General features: G+C 40.1%; 1 protein-coding gene across 8 annotated transcripts in view; it reads left to right on the top strand.

Annotated features, from left to right (window-relative positions):
* The window catches only part of VEPH1 (ventricular zone expressed PH domain containing 1), a 268,821-nt gene that overhangs the window by 172,651 nt on the left and 71,117 nt on the right, over positions 1 to 25,053 (top strand). For all 8 annotated transcript variants that reach the window (XM_071214585.1, XM_058295197.1, XM_004454419.3 and 5 more), the window contains one exon: positions 22,739 to 22,878. In XM_071214585.1, the coding sequence (XP_071070686.1) occupies positions 22,739 to 22,878 (140 nt within the window). The remainder of the gene's footprint in view (positions 1 to 22,738; positions 22,879 to 25,053) is intronic.

The raw sequence follows: 25,053 nt of genomic DNA, 5'->3' as shown, positions 1-25,053 counted from the left end.
CATGGGAACTCTGTATGTTATGCATGATTTTTCTGTACACTTACAACTTCTCTAATTAAGGTAGGCAGGATGGGTAGGCCCCTGGGTAGGTGCCAGAAGCCACCACTTACAGACTTACCCTCTCTGCCTCTGTGTCCTCTTCTGTAATAATGGCATTTCACTGTGTATTTGAGCATAAAATGGGGCAAGCATCTGTATTCGTTTCCTAGGACTGCCATAACAAAGCACCACCACCTGGGCAGCTTACAGCGCAAATTCTTTCTCTCCCAGTTCTGGAGGTTGGAAGTGTGAAATCAAGGTGTCGAGCAGGCCATGCTCTCCAAAGCTTGAGGGCAGACTCCTTCCTTACCTCTTCCAGCTTCTGATAGCCCTGGGCATTCCTTGCCTGGCGGCAGCACAGATCCATCTCTGTGCCTCTCTTATCACATGGCCTTCTCCCCTGCATCTCTGTCTTCATGTGGCCTTCTCCCCTGTGTTTCTGTCACGTGGCCTTCTCCCATGTCTCCATCTTCATGTGGTGTGCTCCCTCTCTGTGTGTCTGTGTCTCTTCTTCTAAGGACGCCAGTCCTGTTGGGTTAGGGTCCACTCTACCCCAGTACAACCTCATCTTAACTCATTCCAACTGCAATGACCCTTTTTCCAAACTTTTTTTTAAATTTCTCTGCCCCCGACAACGCCCCCATTGTCTGCTCTCTGTGTCCATTCGCTGTGTGTTCTTCTGTGACCGCTTCTATCCTTATCAGCGGCACTGGTAATCTGTGTTTCTTTTTTTGTTGTTGCATCATCTTGCTGTGTCAGCTCTCCATGTGTGCAGTGCCATTCCTGGGTAGGCTACACTTTCTTTCACGCTGGGCGGCTCTCCTTATGGGGTGCACTCCTTGCGCATGGGGCTCCCCTATGCGGGGGACACTCCTGCATGGCACAGCACTGCTTGCACTGCATCAGCACTGCACATGGGCCAGATCCAGACGGGTCAAGGAGGCCCGGGGTTTGAACCGTGGACCTCCCATGTGGTAGGCAGATGCCCTATCCATTGGGCCAAGTTCACTTCCCTCTTTCCAAACTTAAGGTCACATTCCATGTAGGGTCAGAAGCCCTTAAATGGCATCTAACCTAAAATTCCAGGTGACTATGGTAGCAGGGATAAAAACTGACTGTACAAAGTTGATAAACTGTGGCCAATGGACCAAATCTGGTTCATTTTTGTTTTTATAAAGTTTTATCAAAATACAGCCATACCCATCCATTTAGGCATTATCTATGGCTGCTTTCATGCTACAAAGACTGAGTTGAGTAGCTGCAACTGAGACCACATGGTCTGCTTCTGTCCAAAAGCATTTACTGAAAGAGAAAGCTTGCCAACCACCGGTCTGCAACTGCACGCTGATAATGTTTGATATTGCAAGACATGATGTAAACATTTTTCTATCTCTCAAACTTGTTTGAAGACTATTAAAATTTTTGGAATTATTACATTTTGTTTTAGGGTCAAATTGAATCCCATGGGCAGGAAAAGAAGTATATTTTATCAAGGTATGGTAAAAGAATATCTTTTGAAAGAAAGATACCAATCTAGATACATCTTGTATCCAATAAAGCAGTGAGATAAATGTTACATCTACAGGGACACCTGGTATTCCTTCACATATTCAATCAATGAATGTTAGTTGAATATAAGATCTGTTGCTTCCAGTGCAACAAAAATATTCCATTTAAAAGATTATTCTGCTAAAATTAAGTTTATAGTAAGGCAACCATATTGCGCATTGCTGGCCTTATCGTCTTTAAATTGTACCTTTAAACTATTCCACATTTTTCAAACCTAAATTTTTTACCATTGTTTTAAAAAATGAAGAATCTCTGAAAAACAATCTTGCCCTGTAAAGTCAAAATATTTTCCAACTTAGAAAAAGTCCTTGAAGGAAATACATAAAAATTTTAACAGTAGTTAAATGGTAAGATTAAGAAGGATTCTCTTTATCATTTTCTCTATTTTTCAAATTTCAAAGTGAACATTATCCTCTTATAGTTGTAAAAAAATTTAACCTCACCCAGGAATTAGATTAGAATTGGACTGTGCTAATATAATTCATTCAATTTCTCTATCAACTGTTAAACAATCATTATCACAGTAGGCTAAGCCTTCTGCAGTATAAGACATCAACTAAGCTCATTTTATATATACAATGATTTCAGGTGATAACAGCTTCAGAGGAGCAATATACTCACAAACTAAGAATTGTGTCTGAAAACCATTTTTTCCTCCAACTCACACACCCCATTTTAAGCTTGGAGAATAGCATCATTCTCCCCACAGTTGACAAAGCATGTGTAACTCCTCACCCTATCCTTTTCCTAGATATGGGCCATAGAGGGTGGGGTTTGGCTAGGTCAAGGGTGGGACAAGTTATTCTGTGTGTCCCCTTTTCCCCCAAGTTTTTCTACAGATGAAAATCCATATGCAATTAATGTCTAAGATAGCTGGAGTCTGTAATGTGAATATTGTCAGAATTTTTAAAGTATCAAAAGCTCTTAGAGCTAACATTTTGGATGCTGTGTGAGCTGAATAGTGTCTCCCCAAAAATGCTGACATACCAAAAACAGAAGGAAAAAAAGGAAGGAAAGGAGGGAGGGAGGAAAGGAGAGGGTAGGGAAAGAGGGAGGAAGAAAGAAAAAGAGAGAAAGAAGGAAGGGGAGGGAGGGAGGAAATGTTGCAAGTATGTCAGGAAATGGTTCGCATAGTAAAAGCAGATGCAAAAGCTAAAGAAAAAAACAACAACAAAAAAGCAGATGTGAGAGTGTTCACTGACTTGGCAGTAAATAGTGCCTGAGAAATACCATTTATGGTCCAAGAGAGGTGCCATGTGAGAGAGTCTTTGTGCAGTTGTGCTGAGGTTCACTAGTGATTAAGGGCATTGAAGAGGCAGCAGCTACTCCGCAGGCAAGCTGGGTGCTAACCCAATGCAGTTTCTGTGCAGCCTGGGCAAAAATTGAGCCTTCCGGTGGTACACTTAGCTCATTTGTAAAACTCAAAGTAATTGGATGGCTCCAGCTGTAAAGGTTTTGGTGTTCAGAGCGCTTTTGGAATCAGGAGCATCGTGCCAACAAGAACTAGCCATTTAAAGAACAAGTTATTCTCTAACCCTTTCCCCCAACCTTCTTCCTAAGACTGAAGGAAAATATTTGTTAATATTTCTAGAGTCACTCCTAGTATCCATTGATGAAAATCCATCATGTAAAGAGAAGAAACAACAGAAAGGAGACTTCTGGGGTGCTGATTTGCACGTCTGGGTCTCTGTCCGGAGGTGAAAGGGGCAGCCAAAGAGGCCGGTAGCTATGGTGCCTGGGGGCTTATGCAGGCGTCTCGCTCCCCAGACCCGCTGGGGCCCGGCAGACAAAGGCGTGCCAGGAGGCTGCACTCTCGGTTGTGACGGATGCAAGTCACTGGGGTCGTATATAACAGGCTACGCTAACTCGGAGCCAAAACTCCCACGTCCTTTTCCCAATGGAGCATTTGGAGAACTGATGAGAAAAAAAGTATGTCAAGTTGACTGAGTACTGTTGAGGCGGACACTGTTTTGTGCTCAGTTCTCCCTTTTGTGCCAAGGCAGACACCAGTTATATTTAGATTCTCTTTTCGCTATTCATAGGGGCAAACTTTGGAATTCTTGGATTCTTACTGTCACTATCACATTATTGTCTTTCCTTTGATTTGATTTCCTTTCCTCATAATAAATCTCCTTGTCTTCTCCCTCTCTTTGATGTTCTCCTGTCTATTCGTTTTATTTGCATTTCCTTATCCCGTGCACATTCCTTTCATTCTTTGTGCTAGTATAAATCTGTTTGAAAATGTCAATGAATAAAACGCCTCAAAATGCCCCAGTGCACATGGACTTTTGAACTTTTTGACAGCAGCTTTTCATAGAGCCTTTCACTGAGCTTGGAGCATCATAATATTGAGGAAGGCAATTGGGGAAGGAGGGCAGTTACTGATTTTTAGTTTCTTTTTGCCATTGTTGCTATTGTTTTAAAAGGTTTATTTATTTATTTCCCCCCAAGTCCCATTGTTATTGCACTCACTGTCTGCTCTGTGTCCATTTGCTGTGTGTTCTGTGTCTGCTTGTCTCCTTTTTTGGGCAGCGCTGGGAACTAATCCTGGGACCTTCCAGAGTGGGAGACACATGCTCCATCTCTTGCACCACCTCAGCAGCCTGGTCTGCTCTCTTATTGTCTCTCCTCTGTGTCTTTTTTTGTTGCGTCAGCTTGCTATGCCAGCTCTCTGCTCGGTCCAGCTTGCCACGCAGGCCAGCTTACCTTTACCAGGAGGCCCTGGGAATTGAACTCTGGACCTCCCATATGGTAGGTGGGAGCCCAGTTGCTTGAGCCACATCTGCTTCCCTGATTTTCAGTTTTGATAGAAGATAAAAGTAAAATCCAAATAAACTCAGCAACTCCTCCTCCCCAAAAGGATGGAGAAAGGTGACCCTTTCCTGGCAGTAAAATGTTACCTCTGCTGTCACTCCCCACCTGCTGCAGCCAGGTGCGGTGGCCTCTGTAGCGTGGACACCTGAGGCCCCTGCAGACAGCCTTGGATTTATGTTAAGTGATAGTTGCATTTGGAGAAAAGAGCAGAGAGAGGTGAAGGAATGGGCATTAGTCTTGTGTTAGTCTCATTATTTACATATATTATTGCCATTTCATTCTAGGAGCAGTCTAGTCACATTGTTTCCTGTGAATTCGCTGGGTCTGATTTGAGTGGGAGTTTTGGGGAAAGTGATCTCTTGAAGCTAGGGAATCTTTTGTAAGGCATCCCTTGATGTACACTTGGGGAATAGGCTACTCTTTTTTATTTTGTCCAGAGATGGTTTCAGAAGTTCCATTCCAAGAGATGCAGTGTCATCTATCTGTTATGGTGAAGGTTTATGTAAAGTGAGAAAAAAAAAAAGCCATCAGGCCCTACGTGGTCGTCGAGACCCTGCATGATGGGGCTCCAGCCCACCTGTCCCTGTCCCCTCACTTGGTATGTACCAAGTGGGACATGTACCAGGCACATACATGATTCAATCCCCAGCAACCACCGTTGCATTCCTGCTGTCGGTTTGTCTTTACATCAGCTTTAGTATTGAGGAGTTACACGGTCACCATGCTTGCTCTTTGCATGTGGATTTTCCCTCTAGTTTTTCCAATAATTTTCCACGTGGACTTTTACTCTTTCCAAATGGGTCAACTATTGCTAGTAATAATAGTTAACATGATTGAGAATCTATATACTGCATAACAAATATTTATTGAATAAATGAATAAACTATCTTATTTAATTCTGATGAAAAACCTGCAGTCACTTACCACTGTCCTCATTTTATGGATAAGAAAATAGACTCAGAAAGTCAAGTGACCTGTCCAAGGTAATACAGACAACAGGTGGCAGAGTCAGGACTCAGCCCACTGCCCATCTGTCCCACACTGCCTTTTGAACATGCCCTTTTCATCCCCACCCTTGTGCCTTGGCCCATGCCATTGCTCCTCTAGAGTGCCCTTTGCTCCATTTATCCAGGTCCACCACTTGCTAGGGCCAGCTGAAATCCTACCTCCTTGGCCTCCAGTGATCCCCAACACTACCCATTTGGCCCTTAACCTTGGATTGCTATTTTTTGAGGTACTGGGCTGGGAATTGAACCCTGGACCTTGTATATGGGTCCCCTGAGTTGGTTTTTCCGTTTGTTTGCTTGCTATCTGTTTTTTTGTTTGTTTGATTGATTTTAGGAGGCAACAGGGACCAAACCCAGGACCTCCCATGTGGGAAGCATACATTCAACTGCTTGAGCCACATCAGCTCCCCACTATTTTTCATTTTTATATGTTCCTACCATCTCTTTTTATATTGCAAGACTCTCAACAAATCTTTTCTATAGTGTCAGCACCCAGCCCAATGTCCCATACTTGGTAAATCCCCAAAGTATTTGTTAATGGTGATGTGATTAGTCATTTCCCTGATGCAGAATAATAAATGAAATCAACCTTCCGCAAGCTTAACAGCTATCCATACTGTTATAGCAATTGCACCAATGCAAAGTCATCTCTAACATTTTGCATGACTTACACTCTGCAAGTACAACTGTCCACATGAAAATATGTTCCTTCCAGTCAGGCTTGTAGCCTGCAGAATTGAGTTTCCCTCAAGACTAGATTTATGTTCTAAAACTAGCTTTCAAGTTCATGGTGTATCCACAGAATTAGCTGCACAAAATTAATTGTTTTCTATTCAATGATGCCTCGTTTAGCAGCAGCAAATGAAACAAAAGTCTCCGAACTTTCTCAGTCGACTTCGTAATCATGAAATCAGCTTAGACTAGATCCCAGGTGGACATCTGAGGAAAACCAGCCTTGGCTAGGATTTGCTAAAAGGCATTTCTAGAAAGAGTTTCAAAGATTTAGGTACAGTTTGATGTACACTGTGTGGAGGACCCATGCATCCTGCACCAACTTATCTGACATAAGCAAACTTCTTGCTAAATACATACCATTCTCCCTAGAGCATTCTCCCGAGGCCATTGGGTGGCAGCCAGGTCAGAGGTCTTGGTTCAGAACTGCCAACTGGAGAGAGCGATGAGATGGATGATTTATATAAAGACAATCGTAGGCTCCTCCTTCTTTCCTTGGCAGGGGGTTGGGGAGGTGGGAGGAGGGAGGTAAACAGGCCCATTTCAGTGTAGTTTAATAATAAAATTTCCCAAAATTTCTGTGCCCCAAATCTGGTTGCTGTTAGGCATTTTACAGAATTGCAAAGTAATTGGTAGCACATGGACTAGTAACAGCAGGGAATCACAGCTCGCCTGCCTTGTTTGCCTCTACACAACTTTTGATAAATCTCTGTTTGGTGGAGCCAAATGTTAATTTATAACATATGGGCTTCCACTGGCTCAGTATGGCCACAAAGTGACTCTGTATCACTGCCAGAAATCAACTACATTAGCATTATGCAAAAAAATGTATATATGTATTTGATCTAAAATTCACATAAATTCCAAAATTATTTTCATGTCTGGAAACTATGCTAGGTCCTATGAAAATATTCCAGATTTAATTCTGATCATATTGATTTTGACCACTTTTTCTCTTTACTGTTTGGGCATCTAACTTACTTGTTTAGTGATCATTGAGAGTGCATGTTAGGCAAAAGTGGAGAACTTCCCCTGGAGCAGGAGTTCTTAACCAGGGGTCCATGAGCTTGAATTGAAATTATAAAAATTGAAAAAAATTATTCTTGTGGGGGCATGTTGGTGCAGGTGTGATCTATTTACTGAAACAGTATAGTGTGGACTTGTAAGGGGTCTGTGATTTTTACTTGACTGGCAAAGGGACCTGTGGAACAAAAAAGGAACCCTGCCCTGGACGGTTTTATGATTGGATAAGTGCTGCATCAATTCCTCTTTACCAGAGCTGAGTTCAGCTCCTGTTGTGGGAGGGTACATTCTTTCTAATAGTAGTAGATACCAAAAAATACACTGGAGAAGTAACATGTCAATAAAATAATTTAAAGAAGTTGAATGTTAACTTAGTTTCATAACTTATATTCTAAGTATTTCTACATTGGAGGATTTGGGCTAAATTCCTGAAAATATCAGAAACATTGGAATTCATCTAAAAATATGAACCAGGTTGTGCGGTGACCCTTTTCTACAGCTGAAAGGAGTCAGTGACCAAACCAGAAATGACTCCCATTTGAGCACTTCTTGTGTGGGCTGCCACTCATCTCTTTGCACAATCAGGCAATCAGGAGTGTAACTTCAAATGTCACTATTCAGACATATCTCCTTCACAACCAATATGACATTTTTATGTTTAAATTTGGAAATTATAAGGAGATGCAAAAAATTGTTTGAAAATACAGGAACACAACTTCTATGGCAAATTCCACACATTATAGGAGCAAATACTTCACAAATAAACATAACAAACATAATTATAGAGCGGTTCTGAGGTTATCCCCTCTGCCCTACTGCTAACAGCACTCATTATGTGGTAAGCACCATTTTAAATGCTTTACACAACCCTGCAGATATCTATTACTATCCCCTGATGCAAAATAAGGAAACTAAAATATAGAAAAGAAAAAGAAGTTTGCCCCAGATCACAAAACTGGAAGTGGGAGACCTGGGATTTGATCCCAGATTGTCTAGTAGCAGAGCTTGTACCCCTAGTCATTGTGCTAGAGGTGGGCCTGCCTTATCAGTGGTAACAAAGCTGATGTGCTCATGGTAGAGTGTTCTCGGGCTCTCAGAACAATGTTGATGAAGTTTCAGGTCCTAAAGAGCTGAGTACTTTTATTCAAATCTGCAAAGGACAGCAATCTTTCCATTGCCTTTATTATTTATTTACCTAATTGCCATTGAACATACATTTCCCATGAAAGGACTTCAGCCTTTCCGGTGCAAGTTCACCCTGCTCAGCAAGGCCCTTTGTCGTGGTAAGAGGGGTCCTGTGACCGTCTTCAGTCTTCTCTTGGAATAAGAGTTATGCCTGACTTCTCAGCTTTCTCTTCCTCCCTGTCTTTCATTCCTAGGGCACGGCTCAGTTAGCTAAGTTAAGTTTGGTTGAGTCTTAACACATAATTTTGGCCATGAGGCACTCAGAGGTTGATAGTAGTAAAAAGCCATAACCTGAAAAAAAAAAAAACAACTAACTAGAACAGAATGATTAGCCTCCTCCAGGGATCACCATGCAACATCGAATCATACTTGTCCAAAAGAGTGTGGCACACTTGAGTGAGTGAACAAGTCCTGATGCCCCTTGATCTCATATGGTGGAAAGTCTGTGCAGCGATAAGCAGCGGCCCTGCAGATGAAACCTAAAGTCAATATCTAAAAGGGTGAAGCTCCTGGGTAAATGCAAGTCTTGGCAGCAGATGAATACCACGGTCATGTTTCTGGCAAGGTCCATTCATGTGGATCCTGAAGGGAGGGCAATGGCAGCAGCTGGGCAGAATTCAGAGCTGGTTCCAGTTCTTATGGGGAGGATGGGATGGGTTTCACCAGTTGAAAGAAAGTAAAGAACCATGGTTGGTTGGTTGTGCATCTCTGTTCATCCCCACATCAGACTATTTGAAGCCCACCCACATTAGTGGTGATGCAGCTCCTAGTTAACACCAGGTTTGGTTCTAAGCAGCTGAGGCCAAGCCTGCCTTGGGAGATTGCTGCTGGTGATAGGCAGCCAGGGCTGGCACAGGCAAGGGCAGTCTCCATGATACCTACACCTTGAGCACTTGGCCATTTCAGTTCCCCTCGTGAGCGCTTATGGAAACTTAGCACTTTAGCTACCTCTTGCCTTTTTTAAATTTTTAAATTTTTTTTATTTTTTTATTTTTAAAGAGCTCTAGATTATATACAAGTTATATCAGAAACATAGGGGATTCCCACATACCCCACTCCCTCCCCCCACACACTTTCCCACTCTAACAACATCTTTCATTAGTGTGGTACATTTTTTTAAATCGATGAACCCATATTGAAGCGTTGCTACTAACCGTGGTCTATAATAGTTTACACTTCACACCACACCATTTTATAGGTTTTGACAAAATGTATAATGGCCTGTATCCATCATTGCAGTATCATGCAGGACAATTCCAATGTCCCAAAAATGTCCCCATTTTACACCTGTTCTTCCTTCCCCCTCCATTCAGAACCTCTGGTGGCCACTACCTTTATATCAATGATACAAGTTCTTCCATTGCTAGAATAATATCTACTTTAGTCCACATTCCCCACTTATGTTTTTTCATTCCCAAATCCTGTAAAAAAAACTTCTTGCCGTTTATCTTACCTGCTCTTTTGCTGTTGCTTCTCTCATTCCAAGAGTCTGGCCTGGACCCAGTAATAATGAGGTGTTTTCCAGAGTTTTTTCAAATGGAACAACACCAGATACCTTGGGTTGCTCAGATGATTATTTGTTCAGGAATTCGAAAGGACCTCTCCTGGGGATGCAGTTCTCTCCTAAGAGATTTCCTTTGAACAAAAAGCTGTCATACAATGCAGATGGACTTGGAATTTTCAAGCAGGCTCTGGGTCATAAATACCTCCCATATTGACTTTCTGATCTCCCGTTTGCCCCTTCACAAGAGAGGAGTCTCCATAAAGCAGGAAAATTGACATTAGAGGCCTTGCCAATATAGAAATATTTAATTTCAGAATGAAGCCATTGCAATTTAACTACACGGGGAAAATTCCAATTGTGAGGTCTTTACCATGTTTTCACATGAGTTTTTGACTCTCAAGATTTTAAAGAAAAGGAAAATAGTTTTCTGAGCCGGTTGCATTCAATCTTAACCTTATAGGAAAGAGATCACCACTCAAAGTCCTTCCCATCTCTGTGACTTTATGATTTTAAGCTGGCACCTGGCATCCGATATCCCCCACAAGGCAAAGGTCTGAGCTACCAAAGTTTCTTGGGGCTGAAGACTACTCCTGCAGCCTCTGATGAATGAATGTTGATTGTGTCCTTACCCCAAAGTTCATGCTATCCTATGGACCACTGGGAAACAGCCAACTGAGCTAGGGATAATTGAAGTCTATTAACTGTCACTTTAGTTCTTCAATAGACCTTTCTGTCTCCTTCTGTGGGACAAAATATATAAGCAGGTGTTCCAACTTTATAACTAAGTTAGAGTTTCTGTAAGCTGAATACTCGATTTTATGATTTAACTTTCTCTCTGGGCAGCAGTAAGAAATTGAAGGTAGAATAATTAAGCAGAAACAGTAAAAAAAAAAAGTTGACTCTGTTTAATGTTAACTTGATGATTAATGTCATCATCATTGGGCTTTAGATTACATAAGAATGAAACAAGTTTCTCTTAAACACAATCTGAAAGAAGCAACGAATGAAACTAAGGCTTTCAAGATATATTGACCTATGTCATGTGTAATCTATACAAAATTAATTTTATGATTATGACATTTGCTTCCACTCTAGCCTTTCTGGTTTCCAAGGCCAACCTGACAGAGGCCATTTATTTCCTTGATTACTAATCCTTCAGTTCAGGTGGCTCCCACTGGGAAACAGTAGTACCTTGAGCTGGGATTTCATGGGTCAGTCACCTGGCTTCCCTCAAGGGAGATTTGAGCAGAAATGGGAACGTGCCACATAACTCATGTAATTTTGCTGTAAAGATGGAGACTGCTATAAAAAACAAGAGTAAACTATCAATAAATCTTTAAATGCTATGTAAGTGAAAGTGATACAATTTATAACAGGATTTAAAGAATATAAAATACCGAGGTACATACTAAACCCCTCCTTCCCTTCAACGGTTATGAATTGCTATTTAATGTAAGCATAACCCTGTCAGGGCTGTAGAGTAGACATGAGAGTCAGCCTGGGTTTGAATCTTGACTGCCATTTACCAGCCCTGTGACTGCATGAAAATTACTTAACATATTTGAGCATCGGATTCTTTCCTTCTAAACTGGAAGGATCTACATCACGGGATGGTTGTGAGGATTAAGTGGCAATACATCCATAAAGCTCTTAGAAGAGTGCCCAACACCTAAAAATCAATAGTTACTGCCATTGTTCCTTTCCTTATTCTGCTGCAAGAAGACTATCTTCCTCTCTCCTACGATGATTTCCATGCAGCAAAATAATAAGCATTAGTGTAGGGCTACCCACATGCCCCCTAGATGGAGGCCATAAGTGGATAAAGGTTGTGAACTCAGGAAGGCAAAAGAGACAAACATATTTAAAACTACAAATGTTAGCCCCACTACTTAGTGGGACATCATTTAAATTACCTGCTTTAGTCAATAACATCCTTTAACTGGACACAGTTTTTTCGTTTTAAATTATATACATAGTACATGAATACAAATAAGGAAAAATTAAAATAATACAGAAGAATATATAGTAAAATGTACTTCTTTTCCACCCCCAGTCTCACTTTTTAACCCAGAGTTAAGCACTATCCACAGTTGGTATGCAGCCACACAGGCCTTTTTTTCCTATGCTTTTATATAAATATATGTGTTCATATATAAATATATCATGTGAATTTATTTTCAAAATTGGGGTCAAAGAATAGGACTCTGTACACCTAGGTTTACACATTTCTGAATGTACAATTACCAAATTTCCCTTTGTTTGCCCTCATTTTACTTGTGCTTTTAAAGCAATCACTTGCTACAGAACTTCATTCCTTTCTCCTGATGATTCAGAACAAAAGCCTCTGTCATGCTTGTTCCAGAACTGGCTGGAATTGTTTTGCTGGGAGGGAGAAAACAAGCCTAATACTTCTGCTAAGGGTGAGGCCATTGCAGGGGTGTGTAATAGAGCCAGTGGCCAACCAGCTTTCTCAGCCAATAAAGTCATCAACACAACTTAGGGAAAACCACAGTCTCTTTTTTCCCATCACTTTCCTGCACAAGATTTTTCATCAGATGAGGAATTTTGCAGTTTTTCCGTAAGCACACAGCAACTTGATGACTCCCATTTCTGAGCATTCTACTATAGAACAATGCCCTGGAAATACTAAGCTGATTAAAGCAGTGTCTACCCTTGAAATTATTTGATATCGTTTCAAACAGTCATTTCAGAAATTTTACATTTATTCTGAAATGTTAATTTTTTTTTACCTTAAATATCTTCACTTCTATCTACTACATCAAAGACGTAAAAAAAAAAGTGATTCTGTTCAAAACTTCTAAACTTGAATTTGAGAGTGAGGTAGAGTACAGTTTTAATTCTAAACTAAAAATTTTTTTTTACAAATCATATGAAACTAATATTTGATAAGTAGTATGCACTGGTTTGTGATGCCCCTTGTTTTTATTTTTCAGGCAAAAGCAATAAAGTATTTTAAAGTGATATGCTTACTTTATATTTTCCCCCAAAAAAGGTAGTTTATGAGTGACTTCAAATACATGCTTTGTTTTACCTACTTCAAGAAAGTCGTCATCAGACAAATTACCAGTTTCATTTCTCCCTGTTTTTCTCCTATCCAATTTAGGATACTGTTCGGTTAAATAACAGTATTGTTTATTCATCGATGTCAGTGTTTTGAATTCCATGTCTGTGAATTACACTGAACTGGAGTTAAATGAGGGCTTGAGGAAGTCCCAGTCTGGCTTGCGTGAAGCAGGAGGAGGAGGCTGCTCCCACGACTCCCGTGGCCATCCGTCCTGTCTCGAGTGCTGAGAGCAAGCCCTGGGCCCCGGGGCAATTATTCAGCTCCGCTTTGGACAGCCACCGCTGACATGTTTCTTCATGGTTCTCTGTAGCCCCTCATCAAATCTGAGAATTTCAAGAGCTGAAAAGTACATTCTGAATCAGCTTTTGGCCCAGTCACATTTTCCAGATAGAGGACAGAGAGGAAGGTGACATGAGGCTGTCTACTACACCTCTAGTTATCTGACTTTTGGGCCAACGATCTTTCCATTGAATCATGTTTTCCTTTAGTGGTACTTCTATTACCGCAATTTTTTCTGGCCTTTCAATAATGTACTACTGGAAGGAGAATAGGCTTTGGAACCTGGGTTCAAATCCCAGTGCAACTGTTTCCTGAAGTTTGATCTCAAGATTTCCTCCTCTGTAAAATGGAGAGAATACGATCTATTTCATAAGGTGAAATGTAACTCATTATACTGACTCCTTGGCACAAAGTAAAGATTCAATGAAAATTAGCTTCCTTCCACTTAAGTCCCTCAAAATTCCTTCACTGAATTTACTGCTTCTTTATAAGCTTTGTTCAATGTGTGAATACTTTCAGTCTAGCAATTTCAGTAAACATATTCCTGCATTTCAGTTTTTATATACTATCCTAGAAATGTAGTTTGGATATGGAGAGGCTTGGCTCAATTGAAAAAATGGAGAAACAAGCCAGATACATTTATATGACCCTTAATTAGCTTGGAGGAAACTTTCTTTTTTTTTTTTTTTTTTAAGATTTATTTTTATTTATTTCTCTCCCCTTCCCCCCTCTCCCATTGTCTGGTCCCTGTGTCCACCCGCTGCGTGCTCCTCCGCCTCCGCCCGCATTCTCGGCGGCACCGGGAATCCGTGTCTCCCCCCGGCCGCGCCACCCCGCCGCAGCGCGGCACCACCCCTGGGCGGGCCGCGCCTTGTTCACATGGGGCGGCTCAATGTGGGGCGCACTCCCCACGTGTGGGGCCCCCCCACATGGGGGACACCCCTGCGTGGCACGGCACCCCCCACGTGTGGTAGCGCTCCACATGGGTCAGCCCACCACACAGGCCGGGAGGCAGGAGGACCCTCTATCAGTTGAGCCACGTCTGCTTCCCAGGTTGGTTCTTATAAAGGGTATTTATTTGGGGTAGAAGCCTACAGATACCAGGACATAAAGCATAAGTTTCTTCCCTCGCCAAAGTCTATTTTCACTTGTTGGAGCAAGATGTCTGCCGATGTCTGTGAGGGTTCAGGTTTCCTGGGTTCCTCCCTTCCAGGGTCTTGCTTCTCTCTGGGTTCAAGGTTCCTCTCTTCCTGGGGCTCACTTCTCTTTCCTCTGTGAGCTTACTTTCTGGGGCTCTAGATTAAGTCTTCAGCATCAAATTCCAACATCAAAAACCCTCAACTCTTTTCTGTGCCATGCCTTTTATCCGTGAGTCCCCACCCACCAAGGGGTGGGAACTCAACGCCCTAATCATAACTCAATCATGCCCAGGTACAGATCAGATTACAAACATAATCCAAAATCTTTTTTTTTTCTCTTCTCAAAATCTATTTTTGGAATTCATAACCATATCAAACTGCTACACTCCATCCTCTGAATTCCAAAAAGACGTTACAATATTCAAAAAAACGTTAAATCAGTAACAATGCAAGTACTAAATCATATCACAATCAATTTAAAGAAATACAGTTTGTCTTGGGGCAAAGTCCTGTCTGCTGTTGATTTCTGAAACTTACAAAACAATTCATCTGCTTCCAATACACAAAAGGACAAAGGATAAACATTTTCTTTACAATAAGGAGAAATTGGGAGGGGAACATGAGTCCCAGTATCTCTACAGTTCAGTAGACCTGCAAGGAATCCTCTGTTCGATTTCAAAGTTTGAGAGTTATCCTTAAGATGGTTTCTTCTCCTTGGGGATTTATGGGAGCCCACCCTTTCCATAGGCTTGCTCAATAGCCATTTTCTTGATTCCACCCTCATCAAGCATCTGGGTGTCAACCAAGCTCCAGACCTCACCCTCCAAAAGTGTTGGGGTGATTGCCACACCTTACCCAAACTTTGGGTTAGTCTCAACTACCCTAGTACAGTGTCATGAAGACAACATTCCCCCCAACCTTTGGCAAACAGGCTCAACCCTCACAGAGCAAAGAGTTGATCACCTGGCCTTCCCTAATCCATGGGGGACAGGCTCACCCTTCTCAGACCTGTGGGGTGCTGACCTTAACTGCTCTAATCCTTGGGGAATGTGCCCCACCCTCTCTGATTTCTGAGGCAGCGAAACTCTTCCAGAACATCAGACAGGAACATCCATCCTCTTCAACTGCTGGGGCAAATTCATCCTTTCTGTACGCATGGGTGGGGTTCCCTTCTTGGCCAAGGTGATGTCCTAATTCCAGATTTCAGCTTCCATGGTTTTCCTCTTAACGCCGTTTCTCCTTCAATCTCTCCTTTCCATGTCCCTTTTAGTCCAAGCTGACAGTGGTTTTGTTCACACAGTTCTCTCGAATACCTTGTTGGTTTAGCATGCAAGAAGCAGGGGTCCAAGCCATCAGAGAGTAAGACTTTCCACAAGTCTTTTCAAGATAACTGCATCTTCAATCCTGATTTACAAGTTCCAAGTTTAGTTAAGTCCTCCATGGGGCAGTTTCATGTGGGAGTCTGATTTTCAGAGGCCTGGAATTTCCAGAATCAGTTTCTGTTTTCTTTGTACCCAACAATTCAGTCCTCAGCATATCTCTCTCATCTAACATTTTGCTATAAGCTGCAAGCAGAAGACAAGGCACATTCTCTGGGTTTACTTTAGAAAATCTTCAGCTAAATGCCCAGGCTCACCATTTTCAAATTCTGCCTTCCATAAAACACCAGGAGTCAATCTTGCTAAATTCTCTCTGACTTTAAAACACGGATCGCCTTTCCTTGGAGGAAACTTTCAGTTTGGTAAAGAATTCAAACCAAGAATTTTTCCTTTTTCCAAAAATTATAGCCAACTCTTCAATATTTCTAACATTTAAAAAAATCAAAGCCACATTCCATTTTATTCTTAAAAAGACATACTTATCATTAAACAAAAAGTATGAAATGGAATAAATTACTTATAAGTGGCCATCCAGGGAAATGGATTACAAGTACCTGGCTCCCCAGGCCGATTGAGAAAGGGTATTTTTCTCAGATCCAATACAGATATTTAAATAAATATATACACTTATCCATTGAGAATGCAGCATTAGTGGTTACCAGCACAACCACCCCTCACCTGGTTCCTCAATTTCTCCCACCCCTATTGAACACTGAGCCTATTTATTCTGATTGTTCCCTCTGCAATCAGAACCCTTGCCAAATTCTTCCTACTACATTTGAGGATGAAGGAGGTCAGTCATTCCCATTTTACCCTGGCCTATAAAGAGCCTGTCTCAATAAGTTAACCAAAGTTCTTTACACCTGTTAAAGGATTTGTCTTAACCTCAGATTGGAGAATTATGTTGACTATATAGTAATTGCACAGAAATCAATGCCTTAAGCTGGACAATTTATGTGATCTTATTAAAGAGATTGGCCATTTACGTTGAATTGCCCATCCTATCCCTGCAGAAGTTATAGATAGTCCAAGTGGGAAGGCACTTGACAGTGTGACAATGCCCTTAGACAATGTGACTGAGGAAGGTGGTTTGGTTCTGTGAACAAAACATGGGTCTTGCATTTACCGCTATTTCTAACTTAGATGTTATTCGGCATACTTTCTAGATATTCAGTGGGGTTTTCTTCTAGTATTGTTCAACCATAAAACAAATAAAGAAGAATTTCTTTACCAAGATCATAGGTCTTCCTGGCATCTGGAATAGGCTGAAATACAAGTGGTTAAACTAAGAATGTTCACATTAACAATATACATCCATCCATTCCTGGATAGATGACAAGATGGAGTTTTAAGTTAAAATTGCAACATGACAATGAACACAGAAATTCTTACTATCATAATTTCCAACTATGTGCATGAGAATATCCTACTGGCTTTATCTTTGTTGCCTCAGGAGGAATAAAATATCATTATTATGTTTAAGGTAAGCCTGGCTGGCCAAATATTTATTGAACATGTTTTGTATGCCCAGGCATCAGGGTAGGTTCTCAATGATACACGAAGGTTTTTGAGACAGCGATAGAGAGTATTCTGCCTTCTAGTAGCTGACAGTAGGACAGAGATTTTTTTAAAAAATGCTAAGAGAATAGGAGCCAGCTTTCTCACTGTTGGAATGGGAGTTTACAGATAAGTAAGGGGAGGAAATTAGAATGGCCCATGTGGTGACGGATTAAAGTTGGAGACAGCAGTATTAACTTGTGTGTAGTTTAATATAAATTACAGACAGTCACATGCAAAACTATTTATATGTGTGTGTATATATACACCATTTAGTACACAGACATTTATTTTATTTCTTCTCTGTCAGCTAAGAAGGCCAAGAAGCAATGACAGCCCAGTAGCAACAAGTACACGAGCACCCAGGCCTTGGTCTCTAATATCACTCTCCAGTAAAAGAGAACCAGGGCTCCTTGGAGGATGAATAACTCTGGGTCTGGGGCAGGAAGCATATAAGACGAGCCTAGAGTAAACTGTGGTGCCAGAAAGTAAGAAAGTCCTAAAACAAAACAAAACAAAACCCACAATGATGTCAAAGAGACGCAGGAGTCTACTGAAAGAGCAAAACCTGGCCAAAGCCAGAGGAAGGGGGCATAACATCACACTTCTTCCCTGTGGGTTGAACATAGTGACTTCTGTCCAAAGAGTACAGTACGGAAAGAGAGGACGAGAGTCACTGTACAGCAGAGAAACCTGACAGACACAGCCTCGGCCAAGTTTTTAGGACAACATAACAGTGTTATCATGTTGATGGTGTGTACACCAGATATGATTTGATGAAAATGGCAAGGAAGCTCCGTGGTCTTCCTCCCCAAAACCCATAACCTCAGTCAAATCATGAGAAAAACCTCAGAGAAATCCTAATTGAGATAATTGCTGCAAAATAGCTGACCAGTACTTTTCAAAAAGGTCAAGATCATCAAAAACAAGGGGCACCTGAGAAACTGTCCCAGTCGAGAGGAGCCTAAGGAAGCATGATGACTAATTGTAACGTGGGATCCTGCAACAGAATAAGGACATTAGGTAAAAACTAAGAAGATCTGAATACAGTGTGAAGTTCAGTTAATGACAATATATCGATATTGGTTCATTAATGGTCACAAATATATCATCATAATATAGGTATTTATAATAGGAAAAACCGGGTGCAGGATATGGGAGCTTTATGCTTCTTTGCAATTTTTTTTTTTGTAAATCTAAAACTGTTCTAAAATAAAATGTTTATTTAAAAATAATTTTAAAATATTATATAATATAGAGAAGACAATGCAGAAATAAAGGCATATGGATAGCACTGTGGAGGAAAATGCCAGAGGAAAAGAAGATTCCAAAATGATTCTTGAAGATTTTCTCTCAAAAAGACTGAATGATCTTGCATTTTTGCATCATATCTTTTGCACTTACTCATCTGTATAATGTGTTTATTTGTGACACTTTACATCATAATACTTTATAGTTTGGTAAATACTTTAATTCACCTTCAGTTTTATAAAGACCAAACCAAATCCTTTGTTCTTTGGAATAAGAAGTCACAATCTGCCAAAGGTTAAAAAAAAACAACAGATTTAGGCAAATATGGAAAATATTCCATATTTTGCAGAGCATATCCTCCTCCCTTCTCAACATTTAATCTAGAAAAAGAAATAACACTTGGGAATCAATTTATAATAAAAAAATATCTCAATGCCCCAGATACACTACTCTTACTACCTGGGATTACTGTCAACATTCAGGCCTGATGTGGTTTTGTCCAGGGAGTTTCATGCACTTATAAAGCTTGTCACCCTCACAATCTAACTAAAAGTTCAAAATCTTGGTTATCTTTCAAAGTCCACTTCAGGTAAGACTCTTGCCTTCCTTGCTCCCAGATCGGAAGGAGCTCCTCATTTCTCCGAATGGTCCTGGTTGTGTGTTCCTTCATTATCTCATGGACTTTCATTTGGCCATAAGCTTCCTAAGAGCAGGGTCAGCCTCCTTGCCCTCCTTGCTTGACGCACAGCATCTGACACATTCATTTCTTCAGCAACCATTTATTACACATCTATCACTGGCTACCATGGAATAAGCAGCAGAAAAAATTATGGAAGAAATTTATCAGCCCTGTGTTACCGTTGTGGGGGAAACATTGAAAAAAAAATTGAAGGAGCAACTATTGATACAGATCAAGATTTCTTAAAGCATTAACAGGAGCTTTTATGAAAGACCACATTTATTTTTATAGTCTATGAATATGCTTCTTAGTTAAGCCTATCTCTCTCCTACCACTTTGCCTGTTTTATGTAATCTGGATTTCTATGTAATAGAAAGCTGGCAGACTCTGGTGAGTAGAATAAATGTAATCAATGTTAATTTTAAAAGAAAACATGAATGAACAATAAGATTTTAGGAGAAGGAAAATGACAGTTCCCTGAAGATAAGAAGTCCAGCTGACTGCTGTCAAGCTACTCCATGTGTTCCTAGAAAAGAACTTGTTCCCTTTTAGAACTTTCTATTAAAGCAAAATACATTGTTGTTTCAATGGCTATTCCACACCTAGATTTATCTAAAATACCATTTTAGGTATGTGTGTGTGCTTATGGAATATTTGGTTTCCTATTTCTTCAGCATAGATTAATTTAAAAATTTCAGAGCATCAATGTCAAGAAATTTTTTCTAATTATCTTTGTCAAACACGACTTCTGATAAAGCAATTTTAAGCCAGTATTTGGCTCAATTTTCTCAGCGCAGGCCTCCTGGTCTTTTCCATTGAAACTTCAAGCACTCTTACCATTCATCATGGTATATAGAAATGATGTGTGATCTTAAGCAAAGACAATCAATGCTCGACCCCAAATTTTTTATGTTACCAGAAGTAATTCATTTCACAAAAACTAGTCCTTTTGCATTCCAATGTTTGGGAATTGGAAACTTTGCAATTAACTAATTAAGATTTATAATAATTATCTTAATTAACTATTGAGATTTCTGCATATATTCTTAAATTTCCTGTGGCTTTATTGCTTTGTTTTCAAAGCCTTCCCCTCTGATCCATCACTGGTCATTCTCCCTGAACACTTCCTGAAAAGCCCATTACTTCCTTCGCCCCAGACTCCTGCATGGTACACAGGGAAGTCTTCCCACATCCTGTGGGGCAAGTGCACTCATACGAGAGTTCTGATCTGCCACCATTATTAGGATCTCTATCAACTTTTAATAAATTCGAATCCATTTCCATTTTTAAGAGTAGGACATTCTGGATCTATTTAAATATTTCACTTTGAAAATCAGATTTATTCTGAAACATTAAGTACCCTATGGGTTATCGATTTAACTTTTTTTTTTATTTTTAAAGAAGCTTTAGATTACATAAATGTTACATCAAAAATATAGACGATTCCCATATACCCATCTCCTCCCTCTCCCACACTTTCTCACATTAACAACATCTTTCATTAGTGTGGTACATTTGTTACAATTGATGAACACATCTCGAAGCATTGTTACTGACTATGGTCTATAGTTTACATTATAATTTACACTCTGCCCCACACAATTTTACAGGTTTTGACAAAATGTATAATGGCCTGTATCTATCACTGCAATGTCATGCAGAACAATTCCAATGTCCTGAAAATGCCCGCATGTTACACCTATTCCCTCTCCCTCCCCTCAAAATTTTTGGTGGTCACTGCCTTTATACCAATCATGAAAGTTCTAACATTGCTAGAATAATAGTAAGTCTACTTTAGTCCATTGTTCATTCCCCAATCTTGAGGATTTGGGGTTGGTGATGCCCACTCTGTTACTAATTGAGGGTGGGCTTAGATCCCATGCGCAAATGGATGGAACTATCTTGCTTGCAGTTGCAGACACTCTCTTGAAACAGGCATTGCCCATCATCATCTCCTTGTGTTAGTTGTCCTGGGTGAGTCCAGTGAACTGGAGAGTAGGTGATGCAACTCTGCCGAGATTCAGGGGTCAACCAGCACATGATCAAACCAAAGATTTAAGTCTCTAGGACATATATTTAACAAGTATAGTGTTAATTATAGGTTCAAATAAAAGGGGCAGAAATCCATGTATAGGGAAACTATAAATGAGTCTAACTCTGTTACACTGGGAAGCATAAATTCCAAAGTAAGACCCACTGACAGGGTGCCAAATTCCTGAGCTTGTCTTCTCTGCTTATAGTGTCTGGATGTCTCTAGAGCCCTCAGGAGCCCTGCTGTTTATGGCAGTTTACTGTGGCAGTCAATGAGATCCTGCTGAGACATGCATAAGCATAACCTCTGGAATGACCTCTTGACTCACTTTGAAATCTCTTAGCCATAAAAACTCATTTGCATTGACTATTTCCCCTTTTGGTCAATGTCTTTTTCCAGATGCACACATTTTTAAACCCCCTGCGTGGTAGATCCTAAAGCACAACAACATGATATCAACTTGGTTGACTTCAAATCCAGGCCCTGCCACAGATTAACTAAGCAGCCTTGAGTGACTTTTTTTCTGGATTCATCTGGCCAGGTAACTGATGGGTCATCCATGTGTGCCAGGTGCCAAGGCTAGAGAGGTGAACAAGGCAGTGACAGTGCCTGCTTCACTAGGATGGCTTTCCGATGGGCTAAGTTCCTTAACCTGTAAAATAAAACTGGTAACACCCATGTTGTAGAGTTTACAAATTAAATGGAATCACACATGCAAACCGCATGGAAGTCAATCGATGCTTATTATTATTGCCCAACACAGTGCCTCGCACGTTTAGTCTCAGCGCACATTTGCTTCATTCATTCATTCATTCACCTCTTCTTTGGCGACTGTCTCTACATGTGGCTTCTCAGCATCTCTGCTCTCCCCCTTCCTCCTTTCTTATCCCCAAAAGGTGGTCTCGGGACTTTTCTTGCTGAAGCTCTTCAAGATTAGATGACCTGTGCAAACCAGACCGGCCAGCTCATGGGAGGCCAGACCTCTGGTCAGCGTTCTCCTGAGGCTGTCACTGTGTATTCCTCCCCACCCCCAACCAAGAAAACCGTGCCCACAGTTCAGGACACACCGTTCACTGCCCAGAAAATGTCTGCGTTTCCCCCACCCATTCCTTTATTCTTCCCCGGTTATCCCTCCAAGGTATCCAATCAGATGAAAATGACATGGTGTCTTCTTTTCATTGATGAGAGGTGGTTTTTTTTTCTTTCCACCCGAGTTGCTTGAAGATTCCTCTTGCACTGCCGATTGAAACACGAGAGAAATGGGTGGCATACATCCTGTTTAAAACCGCTTCATTTAAATGTACCGTCCATGATATGGTTCCACTCCTAAATGCACGGCTGTGCTGGAGTCATTAGCTCACAAATTGTAAACGGGAGAATAGATTTCCAGAAGGGTTTGTGTGTGGTGTAATGTATAACCCTTGGAAGAACCTCATGTTTAATGCTGTGTGTATTTGTTTCTAGATACTGTTAGAAGTTGTGTAGCAAAGTTGTTCTTCACCTGCTCCCTAAAGGGTCATTACTGCCTATACAGTAGATCCAGTTTTATCCTCATCAGCCAAGAACCTCAACCATGGATCCAGATCATGTTTCTGTTTCAGCAGGTGTGTGCAATCCATATGTATCATGGCTCCTTAATGAACCGTGCAATTATAATTATTTTCACTGAATTATTAATTCTTTGCCCAGGGTTGATATGTAGATAACAGTAACACATATTTATTTCATTAATAATTTTTTTAACATTTCTATATTTTGGGATATTTTACTTATAAAAGACCATGGATCACTAGGTCAAACCTAGTCATATCTCGATTATCCTTAGTTTTAAGAAAGCAAAATGGAAAGGAAAATGCTTTTTGTTTAGAAAAGATAGCTTTCCTTTGTAGAGATAGCCTTTGTTTCTCTGGAGTTTTCCAATATTCAATTAATTTTAGTGTCAGCACATTCTTTTTGACATTATTAAGATCCTGGAATGCCACTTTTTCCCATAGAAGATATGTATGTAGGCGAAATTACAGAAAGAGAAATTTTCCACTTAATGAAGGATAGGATAGAAGACGTAAGTCTCGAAAGAAATTCTTATTTGGAAATATGTATCTCAAATGCATCAAATTTTCACAGAAAATTGACATATGGATTACAAAATGTTAGCAGTGAAAGGGATTATAGATATTATTTTGAGAGATAAGAAAAGTGATGGGCAGAACTCGGATCACCTGTCTCCTGATCCAAGGGCCTTTCATGGTTATTCTGTGTTAAAACACAAAATGGGGAGGAAGTAGGGCGGGAGCAGGGAGGCGGCCGGCAGAAAAAAACTGAATGCAAGTGTTACAAAATGGTTGAAAAGCAAGTCAAGTGCTGAGGTAGTTTATTTACTTCTATCAATCACTTCTACAATAACAAAAGTCTCCCACCAGCTAGTTAGATTTATTTAAAAAGTAAAGGCAGGCATATTAAGAAAAAATGAATTTTAATAATGAATATATGATAATCATAAAGTAGAGCTGTAGTAATTAAGAAAAAGACAGGGTAGAATCACCTTAAGAATACCATTTTCCCTATACTAAATCATCTGAAGAACATTGAATTACATCCCATAAAGAATAATTCATAATTTAATGTGAACCAAATTTTATGTCCATATAAAGAGCAGCATTGGTTTTTCTTCCTTTGCTTGAAATAATGACCTCATTTTTCTTTGATTTTACTCAGACTTCTCAAATAGTTCTCATCATTGATTTTATATTGGTTTCATCTCTTGCTTTGCTTTTAACAGTTGTCAGTTTTCTGAAAACAAACCAAGAAAACATGATTTTTTCTTTGTTGCCCCTGCAGTCTGTCTTTGGTTCATTCTTTCTCTTTAAGTAAAATCACCAAAAAGCGTTTGTTTATGCTAATTTTCTTCTTTGTTTGTTTTACTGTGATAGTTTCTTGTCTCACACCTTCAATATTATGTGATATTCTGGGAAAATCCTGACTTTTGGATAAATAAAAATCAATCTTCACCTTGATAATTACAAACCCAGCCCTAACACTGTATGCTAGGCAAGGCTCTTTCTCTTCTCCAACAGCTAAATTCCCTTAACCTGTTCACAGACTTGTTGAATTCACAGACTCCAGTCTAAATGCTCCTCTTTGGATTAATCATTTGTTAAATCAGGTTCTGCTCTCCTTTAAAAGAAAATTCATGTGCTGTGTAACTTTCTGATGACAATCAAGAGAAATTCCCAGATGTGTTCACTTCATGGGCTGCATAATCAATCTATCTGTCACTGGCTCTTGAACTTTTTAAAATGGTAGTCCACATACTGAGGACTTAAGGGCTTCTACCTTTTCCCACTCAATATAAACAATGCCATGATAGTGATGAGGTCTTTCTGGATTTTTAAAAATGTGTAATGTTAAAGAAGTATAGAAAGAGAAACCTTATTAATTCTCATTCACTAAACAGAAACTTTGCACTCACAGACCACTAGAGATTCTTATTAAGACAATATATGGATAATCATTGACATATAAAATATGATTTTATAAGCCAATCTCCTTATTTTACCACACCTCATATATAAAGGATAATATAAACGGTATTATAGGTATACAAAAAGCATTTTGTACTCATTACAGATGTTCTGTTATGTTTTTATAAAAATGGATCCCTTGAATTAAAAAGCTTCACATATTTATAGGTATAACATTACAACATGTAAATGATTACTATACTATCATTGCTGTAAAAAGAAAATATACCAACAAAAGGTTAAATCTTCCTTTGAAGA

Source organism: Dasypus novemcinctus, chromosome 4 (genome assembly GCF_030445035.2).
Source record: "Dasypus novemcinctus isolate mDasNov1 chromosome 4, mDasNov1.1.hap2, whole genome shotgun sequence".
Lineage (NCBI taxonomy): Eukaryota > Metazoa > Chordata > Mammalia > Cingulata > Dasypodidae > Dasypus > Dasypus novemcinctus.
The sequence above is the reverse complement of the archived record's forward strand: the minus strand, read 5'-3'. Positions and strand labels throughout refer to the sequence as shown.